At 40.0% G+C, this 12,285-nt stretch overlaps 1 protein-coding gene across 14 annotated transcripts in view; it reads left to right on the top strand.

Annotated features, from left to right (window-relative positions):
• DTNA (dystrobrevin alpha) overlaps positions 1-12,285 on the top strand; it is a 299,292-nt gene that overhangs the window by 207,193 nt on the left and 79,814 nt on the right. For all 14 annotated transcript variants that reach the window (XM_045004598.1, XM_045004596.1, XM_045004601.1 and 11 more), the window contains 3 exons: positions 1,030-1,243; positions 8,966-9,051; positions 10,442-10,596. In XM_045004598.1, the coding sequence (XP_044860533.1) occupies positions 1,030-1,243; positions 8,966-9,051; positions 10,442-10,596 (455 nt within the window). The remainder of the gene's footprint in view (positions 1-1,029; positions 1,244-8,965; positions 9,052-10,441; positions 10,597-12,285) is intronic.

Below are 12,285 nucleotides of genomic sequence, written 5' to 3'. Positions count from 1 at the left end.
ACTGTAATCAAAAAATCTGTACTGTAACCTTGTATCTTTACTGTATGCATCTTATGAAATTATAACTGTTCAAATACTACTAAGGATAAGAACAGCTGGAATGGTACTTTGGATTCGGATTTGGATGAATCCAGAGTTTTGAACTAGAGCAATTTTTGAAAACATGTTGAATGATCCTCCACCACTGGAAATTTTGACTTGCAGTGACCTGATAGTCACTATAGTAACATCAAGATACACACAAGGTTTTCCCTCTGACACTAAATTTTGGTGTTTTTTTTTCATTTAAGCTACCCTGGTGAAAAGACAGAGTGATGAAGTTTAGATTGGGCAGGGAATCTAAAGAGAAGGGAAGATTTTACAAAACACTTGGCAAATGTATTTAAGAGAATGAAATATGATTTGAAGATCACTACTGTACCTTTTCTTTTTAAAACTATAATTTAATCTGTCCAAATGCAATTATACTTTATTCTGTTTTTGTAAAGCACTTTGACTCTGGTACAAGTTACTGAACAGGATTTTCAAAAGTGCCTGAGTTTGAAAATCAATGGGAGATAAGTACTTAACTTTCTTAGGAACCTTTGAAAATCCCACCAGCTCTGTAAATTAATAAGAGTAATTTTCAAGCTGCTACCCATAAAGTTATGATTCACAAAAACACTTAAGCAAGTGCTTAAGTTTAAGCATGTGCTTAATTTCTGTTGACTCAGTGAGACTTAAATTCACATTTAAGTGTTTTCCTAAATGGGAAATGCTTTTTTCGTGAATTGAAGCCAACCTCACAACTTCTGGTAACATCATAAATAAAATATTAGTTTAGTTGAGATTATTTTATTAGAAGATATGGTGTTTTCCTTGCTATTTTCTCCTGATTGGTTTAAATAACAAAGATGGAAAAAAACATTTGTTATTTATACATAAAATATCACCTGAACTATGTGTACTATGCCAAAGTACTAGCTCATGAGTCAATTTTGGTTTTTTCAATATGTGAGTATCTGATGACTGTTCTTACATTGTACGTAGTACATCTGGTGGACATTTGGAACGTTATAGAAGCATTGCGAGAAAATGCATTAAACAACTTGGACCCAAACATAGAATTGAATGTGGCTCGTCTGGAAGCTGTGCTTTCAACTATTTTTTACCAGCTCAACAAACGGATGCCAACTACTCACCAGATCAACGTAGAGCAATCCATCAGCTTATTGCTCAACTTCCTGCTAGCGGCCTTCGATCCGTAAGTTTACCTCTACTATCCATATATGTTCCTCTTTTTCCTGATCAGTGGAAGGATTTTGTCTGTTTGTTGTGTCACTTTGAAAAACAGATGATAAACTAACATTTCTATCCAAAATAATGAATGTTTAAATAGAGCTAACGTTGCAAGGGGAACTGGCATAAAGGAGCTAGGTTCTGGTCTCATTTATACTCAATTATATGCAGAGTAATTCTGGTGTATTCCACAGAGTTACTCCAGATTTACTTAGGTTTAAATGGGAATAGAATTACTCACAGAGCAGAGTGACTCCACTTTTATCTTGCATTGTTATGTACTGAAATATCAGAGATTGAAACCACTGAAATGATTCTGTGGTAGTGACCTAAGTTAGTGGCTCATTATTTATTTTTGCTGCAAGTAATTTTTCTGGTTCCTGTTAATGCAGCCTGTTATAAGACCATGGCAGAAATAAGATAAGGATCAGGAGATGGAATAAAATTAACGTTGTCTGTTACTGCCTAGACCATGTGTCAGAATACCTGTGTACAACAGAGGTGAGCTCAAGATGGAGACAGGTTCCTAGCTTAACGTTATAGATGAATATACAGTGTATAGATACATATTATGGTTATTGAATGCAGAGACATGAATGTGTTATTGCCATTCTTAAAAGCATCTGAATAGCCTGAATTCTCAAAATAGAACAGCTTTTTAGTTTGACACATGCAAATTGCCTATTACCTCTTTACCATTTATATTTTGAAAATGCACCAGCTGAAAACATTGTTTGAGAAGCATTAAAATAAGTATCTTCCCCCCTCCTCCCTTATGCACACTTGATGGACTTCTTGTTTGGTATTGTGCACCTTTCAGAGCCAGATCAACTGGTATGGCTTAGTCACCATGGTAACAACTGGGGGGGGGAAAGGCAGTCGTTCCATATGACAAAGCTGCAGAGGCTCTGTATTGTGCACCCCCTCCTTCCCTCTCTGTGGAAAAAAGTCAATAGGTTGTGAAACTGTAGCCTACAGGATTTTTTTTTTTAAAGGCAGTAAAACACATAATGGGGTATTTTAATTCATGAAAAACCTTGAATTCGTGACTTGACAAGAACAGGAAGGAAGGAAAATGAAAGCGCTTGGACATGTGCGCTGGAAGGTGCTGCACGTAAACTGCACCCCAGCTGTAAAATAGAGGGAAAGATTGATGGCTCTGAAAGTGAGAACAGTGATAATGTGTTTGTTTTGGAGCTCATCAGATTCGGGGTAAAGGTAGTGGCCATATGTCAGGATTCCTTACAAGAGAAATGGAGGGAAGTCTTTTACTCCTCAGTTCTTAAATGGTGAAATTGAATCTATTTTAAAGGCAGAGTTTCTACATTCCCTGTAAACAGCAGATGTTCATATGCTCTGACCCACCCCTACGGCTTACCTTGCGGGGTTACTGACTCAGGCCTCAGACCAGCTCCACAGCCTCTGTTCCTGCCTCTGAGCTGGAATGCCCTAGGTGGGACCTATCGGTATGTCATCCCCCCCACATTTCTCAAGAGAATCTCCCATGGATCCACATAAGAGCAGAGCCATCAGACTCCTGTCCCAAGTATACAGAGTATAGAATGGAGCGTGCCTCGGAGGTAGGGGATTCACATCTCTGCTCATGCTTCTTCTGCCTATTTAGAAGACATGGTTCTGCTGTGGTGAAGGCCCTGTGTGCTGGTACAAGAGGGGGCAGGGTTTTTCCCCATAAATGCTGGAGCACAGAAACAAACAGTGCAATATGTTTGGAAAAAACAGGCATTGTACTGCTTTTATATATACTGTAAAACCCAGTAGAAGGCAGTAAGGCTGGGTAAAACCTTGAATACCGGTATGTCTCATCCCCAGATTAGAGTACTTGGCCTGGATTCATATTCACATCTAGGTCCCTGTACTCAGTTCTGGCAGTGTAAAGGAGACTTAAAGTAGATGTCAATCACATTGAAATCATAAATTTACCCCCTAGTAACCCTGTTCTCGTTAACTAAGGATTACAGGCCTGTCTCTCCCCCCTGTTTTTAGAGGGGAGATTTGCACTTTCTGGTCCTCAGTCTCCAATTAATTTGGGAGATTGAATCTTTTTTAAATTAAAATTTACATTAATATATAACAAACTCAGACATTCAATTTTATGTATCCTTGGGGGCGCCCTAATAAACTGAATCCCAATTCTTCCAAGATTTTGAGTGTTTCCTGAGATCTTCAGTTTGGAAAGGAGAAAAATAAGAGGAACTACAATAATAAAGATATATAAATCATAATACAATAACAAGAGGGAACTCTATGAAATTAAAAGTCAAAATTAAAAGGACATTTGAATCTATTCAATGTATAGTTAGTGTGTGAAACTCACTGTCAGGTGATAGAAGAGGTTAGTATGTTTCAAAACAGCATAAGGAGGTCAGATTCCCAAATAGTAGACAAATGCATGCCTTATTTGTTCATGTAATTAAGGAGATTGCACATGGAAATTGGGCAGTTGCATCTGCTTCAAGGCATAAGATGATCAGCTGGGGTCAGGAAGAAATGTCTGCACTTCTATCACTCTATGGTACATTATTACACAACAGGATGGCTAGTTCAAACCTCTCAACCATTTAGCGTAGGCCATTGTCAGAAACATGATATCAGACTACATGGAGTGCTGGTCTAATCCACTATAATAGTTCTTGAAAAGGTCTCGATTGATAGTGTGAAATACGTTACAAACTATCCTCTTGTCACACTTACTGTGGATGCTGTCTTCATTGACCTGGAGACTGCAGCTTGTTGTTATGCTCTTTGGGATACCTGCATTAGGAAGCAAGCTTCTGTCTCCAGGCTACGAAAGATACAAGACATAATTGGAGGGGCTTGGTTTCACCCCTCTCTTTAAACAAATGTCTTTTCTAGAATTAAAGTCAGTCTGTGGAGAAGCTCAGTACCGGTCCTGAAAGCAGCTTCTCATTTGCCCTTCCATTCAGAGTCGCAAAATGTTAATTTCTCTGGTCTCTCCAGCTTTGTTAATCAATGCAAGTTATATAGTCCTGCTAACCATTAAAAAAGAAGAAAGACCTGCAAAAAGTGCAGTTCAGAGATTTGGTCATTATACGTGTTGCTCAGTTGAATGAAAGAGCTCAGCATGATTCCAATTAATTTCCTTACTGAACTATTTCTAAGAAAGGAAACTCTTAATTATACGCTGTGACAATTCAGAGTTCACTGTCATGATTAAGGTGTTAAGAGCCCCCATAATTATTTGAAGAAGTTCTGTTCCCCTTGGAAGTGATAGTGTAGTTTAAAAGCCTGTGTTTCATGTCTAGTCAACTATGAAATCAGAGTTCTTGTGCCCCTCTAATGGGGTAAATTTGTTGTATTTCAAAACATTCAGAAGATATTCATCTATTTTCTTTTGGTCTCTTCATTAGACTTCTATTTTCTTTATGGCAATTTCAGCATAAATAATACTGGATAGCTTAACAGGTGTCAATGCAGCTCATTTGGTACCACTCTCGTACTTGGGCCAGCGGGCTGCAGGCTCAAGTCCTGGACTGGAACCTGGCCTCATACCCATTTTTGGCACTAGAGTGCTGTACATAGGGGTATTGCACTGTACCCTTATGCATTAAAAAGAGGACCTTCTGCTCCACTCTGACGATTTAAAAGCAAGTGGCAATTTTTGCAACAGTAGGGGATACCCCTAGTTCCAGCATTCTCGTATCTCAGTACTCCATTGTACTGTTGCTTAACACGTACAGGCTGCTATGTCTGTACAGTCACTTTTGCCTCAGTACTATTCTGTGAAGAGTTTGGGGAATACCTTCAATATGAAAGGTTCTATACAAAATCTTTTCTGCTCTCTGTTCGTTCTGCTAGTAAAAGCGTAAGTCTCTTTGTGTTAGTCAGCCTGTGAGGTTTTATGAGCACTTCAGTTGAGGCACTCTGAATTCAATGTATACCTGCATGATGCTATCGGCCTGTGGCTGAGGTATTTACTCTTATGTAGCAGCACTTTACTCAAGAGGTCCTAATACTGCTAATAGAGAGGAGCTATATACTACAGAGCAGAGTTGTCTGGAGCATTTCAGGTCCTGGGGACTTTGGAAAGTCCTAGACCCCGTTATCGGGTCCAGTTATCAGTCGTGTGTATGTGTACATATAAATTTTGGTGGGCAAATTGAATTTACACTGGCTCTAATTTATGTATTTATGAATACAAATGACTGATACAAAATAGTGTCAAAATGAATCAAATCAAATTGAGAGATTCAAAACACATATAATATATTCCTTTTCCACCTCCCCTGCTCCCATAACCATTCAAGTGTGGGAAAAGCCTCTGTCGCTGGGGTGGAAAGCTGAAGGCTAAATGATGTGTCTGCCATTCAAAAAAAAAATCCTGTAAGTAAATATAACGAAACCTATTGGGGGGGAATAGCTAAATCTAGAGCATTTCCACATGGCTATTTCGTCATGTAGCTTCTTCAGTTCCACTTAGAAATTCAATTGCTTCCATTTAGCATTAATTTGTATTACATTTAACAAGTATTTTAAAAGCAGATGACCATCTCCGTGTCAAAAATTGAGAGTAGAAAAATTAACAAAGGACTATAAGATGTCACACACAAGGAATGGTAACAGAATGGACATAGTGAACTAGATCCTCGGCTGGTATATAATCAATTGAGCTACACTAACTGTGGATCTGACTCACTGTGAGTAAAAAATGACAAGGATGGAATTGTAGGAGATGCAAATTTATTTTAAAGATTTCACAATCTGATTTAATCTTTTGAAATTGAACAAAGAAATAGTACACAGCCAAAATGAAAAAACAATGTGCATAGAAAAACAGCATTAAAGAATATATCCAGGATTGTTATTATTTCTATCCCTTCTCTTTTAAGTGCAGCCAGAGTGAATTCATTTCTTTTTGTGTGCTTCTCTACTTTATATTTTTACCAAAAGAAGTAAAAGTTTAAACAGATTTTAAAAACAATGTTGTCATATTTGGAATCTCACATATTAAAATTGTAACACACTGATCTAAAAGTGAGTAAGTTGACAGGGCTATAAAGATTGTTTAGGTAACTCAGTCATAGGAAATGCCAAATAGCCATTCAATTTGTAAACTTTAAGTCCTCATAGGCGTGAAGCACATCGCACATTTTAATATGCTAAATTGAGAGTATTTCTACGGGACAACAAGACAGTAGTGTGTTAATAACCAAAATAAAACAAGAGGTTACTCTATATTATGCAGGGCCGGCTTTAGGAAGTGCGGGGCCCAATTTGCACAGTTTCGACGGGGCCCCGGCAGGGATGACTTTAAAAAAAAAAGACACATGTAAAAAAACACGTGGGGCTTGTACTCACCGGGCGGCGTCCGAGTCTTTGGCGGCACTTCAGCGGCGGGTCCTTCAGTGCCACCAAAGACCTGGAGCGAGTGAAGGACCTGCCGCCAAAGTGCCGCCGAAGACCCAGAGCAAGCAAAGGACCCGCCGCCGAAGACCCGGAGCGCCGCCAGGTGAGTAAAAATTAAAAAGGCGCCTCTAGCCAGGGAAGGGATTCTCACTGGGTGTGGGGCCCTCTTAGGCGCGGGGCCTGATTCGGGGGAATTGGTGGAATAGGCCTAAAGCCAGCCCTGCTGTTATGTACATATATTGTGCTGCTTAGATTTGGGGGCTAGCAGAGGGACAACAGTGGAGACTATGTATTCAAAAATCAGGTAATCTTTTCATTCTGGCAAATATAATTTCCTCCATTCAGGTCATGATTTGACAAGCAATAGAGCTGTTCCATAAATGTGGATGGAGAAATAGATTTCATCTTGTTGTCACTTTCTTGGCTATTGCCAAAGCAGTTAGAACAGCCATATAACTTTTACTATCCAGACTCCAGAATCCTTTTACATAGAGTTGGCCTGTGGAGTCTAGATGGACACCCACTGTGTTCTCTAATGGAGCATAGACTGGAGGTCACAGAATGTCTAGTTCCCCACAGTGACACAGAATCTTATGGCCTTGCTCTGCCACCCTCGTACTCAGTAGTGCCCTGTTCCGTTCTTAGTCTCATTGCTGAAACTCAAAGGAAAAATGGGTTTGTCTTGCTGTAAAATTGAAAAGAAAGGAATTGGCTGACTGTGAAACAATAATTCTCTTTATTAAGATGAGGATATGCTCTCAATGATTAAGTTAAACAGAGAGATAGGAACCCATTAAACATCTCCACAGGTAATAGGTAAATGCTGCCCCAATGTAATTTGTATCTTAACTGCCCTGAGGGAAGGTGCTGAGAAATCCAAAGAAAAAGTAAATTTGAAAATTTTGAGACCAAAAAAAATTAATGCAAAAGAGGAGGAAATTTATTATTTTTAGTGAGATTGTACATTTTAGCATATTCATACTTCTGCTTGTGATAGCATAATTCCTTTAAACAACCTGTGCTAGGTTTTTTTCATACCAAGGGAAATGATTTTAGAATTTAAAGCAGAGGGCTTTATAATGAAGATGGAAAATACTAGCTCAGAAACTGGAATGTGCTAAGGTTTCTGTATGGTAAATAATCACGGAGGTGGATGCAGGATAATTGGTATGGAAATAGGTCAGCTGAGTTTTTTGCCTTAAAATGGTTCAGTGAAAAGATCAACCATTCATAAAATGTGTATATTGCATATGGACACTGCAATGTACTGGTTTGTTCCTTCCAAGGAGGAAAAAGATCCTTATCATCTGACTGGGACATGACGACATTTGTAGGAAAATTATTATAGAACTTTTTTTTCCTATATCGGATACCCTAGTATGAGTTAAATAGTGTTGAATAGAATAGAATTTGTGTGAAATTAAATATGCCAGATGCTTAACTCCTTGATTTTAACCAGTGGATTGTGCCATCACACCTGCAGGGAAAAGTGGGATTCTGCATGGCCGTATGGGACTAGTGAAACCCTGTATAGTATTATGTCAGTGTCTCCAAAATGGTAAATTCTGACAGTGCCAAAGGGTGGTATTTAAAAAGAGGCTTTTCTTGAAAATAAGATGATTTCAACATAGGGCCTGATCTAAAGTCCATTGAAAATAAATGGTCTGCTGTTGACTTCAGTGGGGTTTAGATTGGGCCTTAGAGTCCATGTTTTAACTAAATGCCTTCTAAGATTACATGTAAATCAAGGGTGTAATTGAAAAAGGCAAATGGATTGGAACCATTAACTTGTACAATAGCTAACCTGAGTAACCACATGTTCTTTAGCCGTTATCCTCATCCTCCTTTCCCCACTATTGCTTTTTGCACTCACTTGTTACATCCTGTTTCAAATTAAATTGTAAGCTTCTTGGGCAGGAACTGTCTGTATGGACAGTTCCTAGCATAGTGGGGCCCTGATTTTGATTGGGGCCTTTGAGCACTACAATAGTACAAATAACATGATGTGCTAACCAGCATTCAAATGTTGTTCTGATAAGCTTAATATTAAAATGTGCCTTGGTGATGCTCTTAGAGGGTCTCTGATGGCTTTACAGAGAACTCTGCAATTGTATGTCCTCTTGAAAGAAAACAGTAAAAATATGGAAAGAAAAATGCATTGATCTGAAGATTTTATTTCCAAGTCTATGAACCTGCATATACTATGTGTCTGGTGTATTATGTCATGTCAAGGAGATGCAGTTAAAATGTACATTCATGCTGGTCAGATCATGCTGTATAACAACTTTTTATTATCTAACAGGGAAGGACATGGTAAAATTTCAGTTTTTGCTGTCAAAATGGCTTTGGCAACTCTTTGTGGAGGAAAGATCATGGACAAATTAAGATGTAAGTTTTGTTTTGTCTGTCGTTCATCCCTGTATTTGGTAAGATATCAAATTGTGCCAGAATGGTAGGTGGACCTGATGGGATTAGACCATGCTTATATTTGGTGATGGTGGGGTTTTGCTGAACCAATTTGCATCTTCAGATAACTCCAGTTCACTGTTTGGATGGCCTGTCAACCAGTTTTGGAGCCAGGTCACATATGTCTAATTCTGACGAGTACAGTACAGATTTGATTTCTGTTCAGGCTGATTGAATTAAAAGGTTATCGTAAGTACAGTCAAGTGCAGCAAATGTCTAGCATTATGAAGTATCATTGGACAATTTCCTCTTTCATGACATCTCTCTCATTTTCACAGTTAGAAAAACAGTACAGTTTATACACTGTTTATCTTTCCTTTCCAGAGGCACATGTCTATCCCTTCTGCTTTACAGGATTCCCAAACAAATCTAGCCAAGGTTTATTCTAGCTGCAGAAGCATCGAGAGACTTCCTTTTAGAATTCTTGTCCCTTGGGATCAGCTTCGTCTAGAGTACAGTGCTTAGTTCTCCCTTTTCTCTGATGTTGTGCATAAGGATAGCTATTGAGTCCCTGAGTCCAGAGGCTGTATGCAATGGCAGGATGTAGTGTGACACTGGTTTCCCAGCAGTGAACTGCGGGGTCCTTCACTTGGAATTTCCCTCCAGATGCACCCAGTGTGATATCTGCCATCTAGAACAGAGGTGGCCATAACAGCCTGAAAAATGATAATGGTCCCTTAGTCTAGCATCCCCCACTAAGTTTTGGAGCCTTTTAAACTTTTCACTTTCTTACTCGGGGAAAAAAAAGTCTGCCATCAAGGAAAATAAAAAAAGAGTAAGGTGCAGCTATAGAATGACAAATTGTTGTAATATTTACATGACAAATAATTTAAGCCAAAAAAAGTGATAAGATTCAAGTAATGCATTTCAAATTTGTTGAGTGTTCTACATGTCCAAAAAATCATAAACAGCCTCATGAACTCAGGGCCAGAATGGCACCAGACAAAAAGTTGTAGTTGATGTTTTGCACTTGATCAAATTTGGTTCCATTCTATCTGACTAAGTTACTCACTTATGTTATGCATCAAGCACCAGCTAAAAAGGAATGACACCACACAGCCACAAAAGCAGGAATATTTTAATATAGAAATCTGATAGTTTTCTTACATGTGCATTTTTCTTTTGCCTCTGGCAAGTTAGGCTAAAATTAAAGGTGCAATAATATTGACGTTTTCCATAAGCAGAATACATTATATAAAAAATCTCATTACTTTAAGTTCAGATCATATGTTGTTGAACTAAGAGAAGATTTGCAGTTTAAATGAAGTAAACCTCTCCTTTTCTTGCTCTTTTTTTGTCTTAATTTCCCCAGATATTTTCTCAATGATTTCAGACTCTGGTGGAGTGATGGTTTATGGAAGGTATGATATGTTTCTGCGGGAGGTTCTCAAACTTCCCACTGCAGTTTTCGAAGGTCCTTCATTTGGTTACACGGAGCAATCGGCAAAATCCTGTTTCTCTCAACAGGTAAAGAAAGATGGCCTCACTGACGTATGCTATCAGTCACATGACTAATCAAGTTTTCTTTCGTTCTTTTTTCCTTTACACACACATACGTGTGCACACAGTCATGCTGCTCCTCTTTCCTGCTACAGTTGTGCATACATGACCTTATATCTCCATCTTCTTAAACCAAGTATCTAATTGTTCATGTCTATGATGAGGCAACAGATACACTTGAAATGCTCTGGTGAAAAATAACTGTTTCTCACCTCTTCTTTGTTGGAATGGAAGACTACAGGCAACTGAACATCTGATTTTTCCCTTGCAGAAATTCTTAGTAGGATCCAAGAAAGTGCTGAAGTTACACCGAAAGGAATATGGCATTTGTCACAGCACATCAGACTGTGTGGATGCATTGAGTCTGATATCCTGCCAGTGGGCAATACCTGATGCTTCGGAGAGGGGAGGGACGAACTCAAAAATACCCAATACTACATGTAGCTGATTGTGCATTGCTCTGTTGTATGGGAAGAAGAGAATTCCTTCCTGTGAACTGCATTGATTTACACCCTTAGAAAAATATTTGATTAAACTTATGTTAATACTCATAAGAAATTCAGTAGTGCAATACATGCAAAGTAAAGGAAGATGTTGAAGCTGAGAAAACATTGGGAACAAAGCGGTATTTTTCTTCTCTTCTTTACTGCTAAAATATAGATCTGGGGCTCCAAAAGGAATTTATACTTCCTATTTCCCTGACAGGCATGATAAACATGATATGATATATATTTATCTTCCTATCAAACTGTTATCGCAATAGCAGAGATTTAAAAAAAAAATTAAATCTAAGGTTGTGGAACTAAAATGTGTCCTAACTCTGATGTGCTGTTGCTTGGACAAATGTTGTTCCACAATCTAGTGACGTGGGGATGTCTACTCACTACTAGGGTATCTCCTTCTGGACACATCTGGGAATTAGCTCTGCCAGCCAGATGCCGTCTTCTTGCAGTTCCTCAGCCTGTCATCTCACTCTCTCAGTCTGTAGCCCCTCTCTTGCACTCAGGAACTGCAGTGCCTCACCTTTGTGGATTAGTCCTCCTGCCAAGTTACAATAGGCCTCCCCTTCCAGGGTAATAAAGCTAGTCCAGTTGGCATCTCCATGGCTCCTATGCCACTTCCTGTGGCTGGCAGGGGAACCCAGGCCCATCCTCTATACTGGGTACCAACCCAGGGACTCTATAACAAGCAGTCACGGTCTGTATAGTCCTCCCCCTTGTGCAGGGCCGGTGCAAGGATGTTTCATACCCTAGGCAAAACTTCCACCTTGCGCCCTCCCCCCCCATGCCCCTACCCTGAGGCACTCCCCCCTCCGCCCTGAGGTGCCCCCCTTGCGGCAGCTCTCCACTCCCCCACCCTCCGCAGCAAGCCTGGGAGGCGGGAGAAGTGAAGCAGCCACGGCGTGCTCGGGGAGGAGGTGGGGCAGGGGTGAGCTGGGGCGGGGAGTTCCCCTGCGTGCCCCCCCCCTTACTTGCTGCAGGCGGCCCTCCCCACGCTCCCCTGCCCCAGCTGCCTCCGCCTAAATGCTGGCGGCGACCGGGGTGGCCGAAGATCTGGCTGCTGAGGTTGCTGCCGAAGAAACTCCCAAATCCTACCGTCCTAGGCGACCGCCTAGCTCGCCTAAATGGTTGGACCGGCCCTGCCCTTATGCTGTTT

The sequence above is a fragment of the Mauremys mutica genome, chromosome 2 (genome assembly GCF_020497125.1).
Source record: "Mauremys mutica isolate MM-2020 ecotype Southern chromosome 2, ASM2049712v1, whole genome shotgun sequence".
NCBI lineage: Eukaryota > Metazoa > Chordata > Testudines > Geoemydidae > Mauremys > Mauremys mutica.
This window is presented reverse-complemented; position numbering and strand designations above follow the sequence as displayed.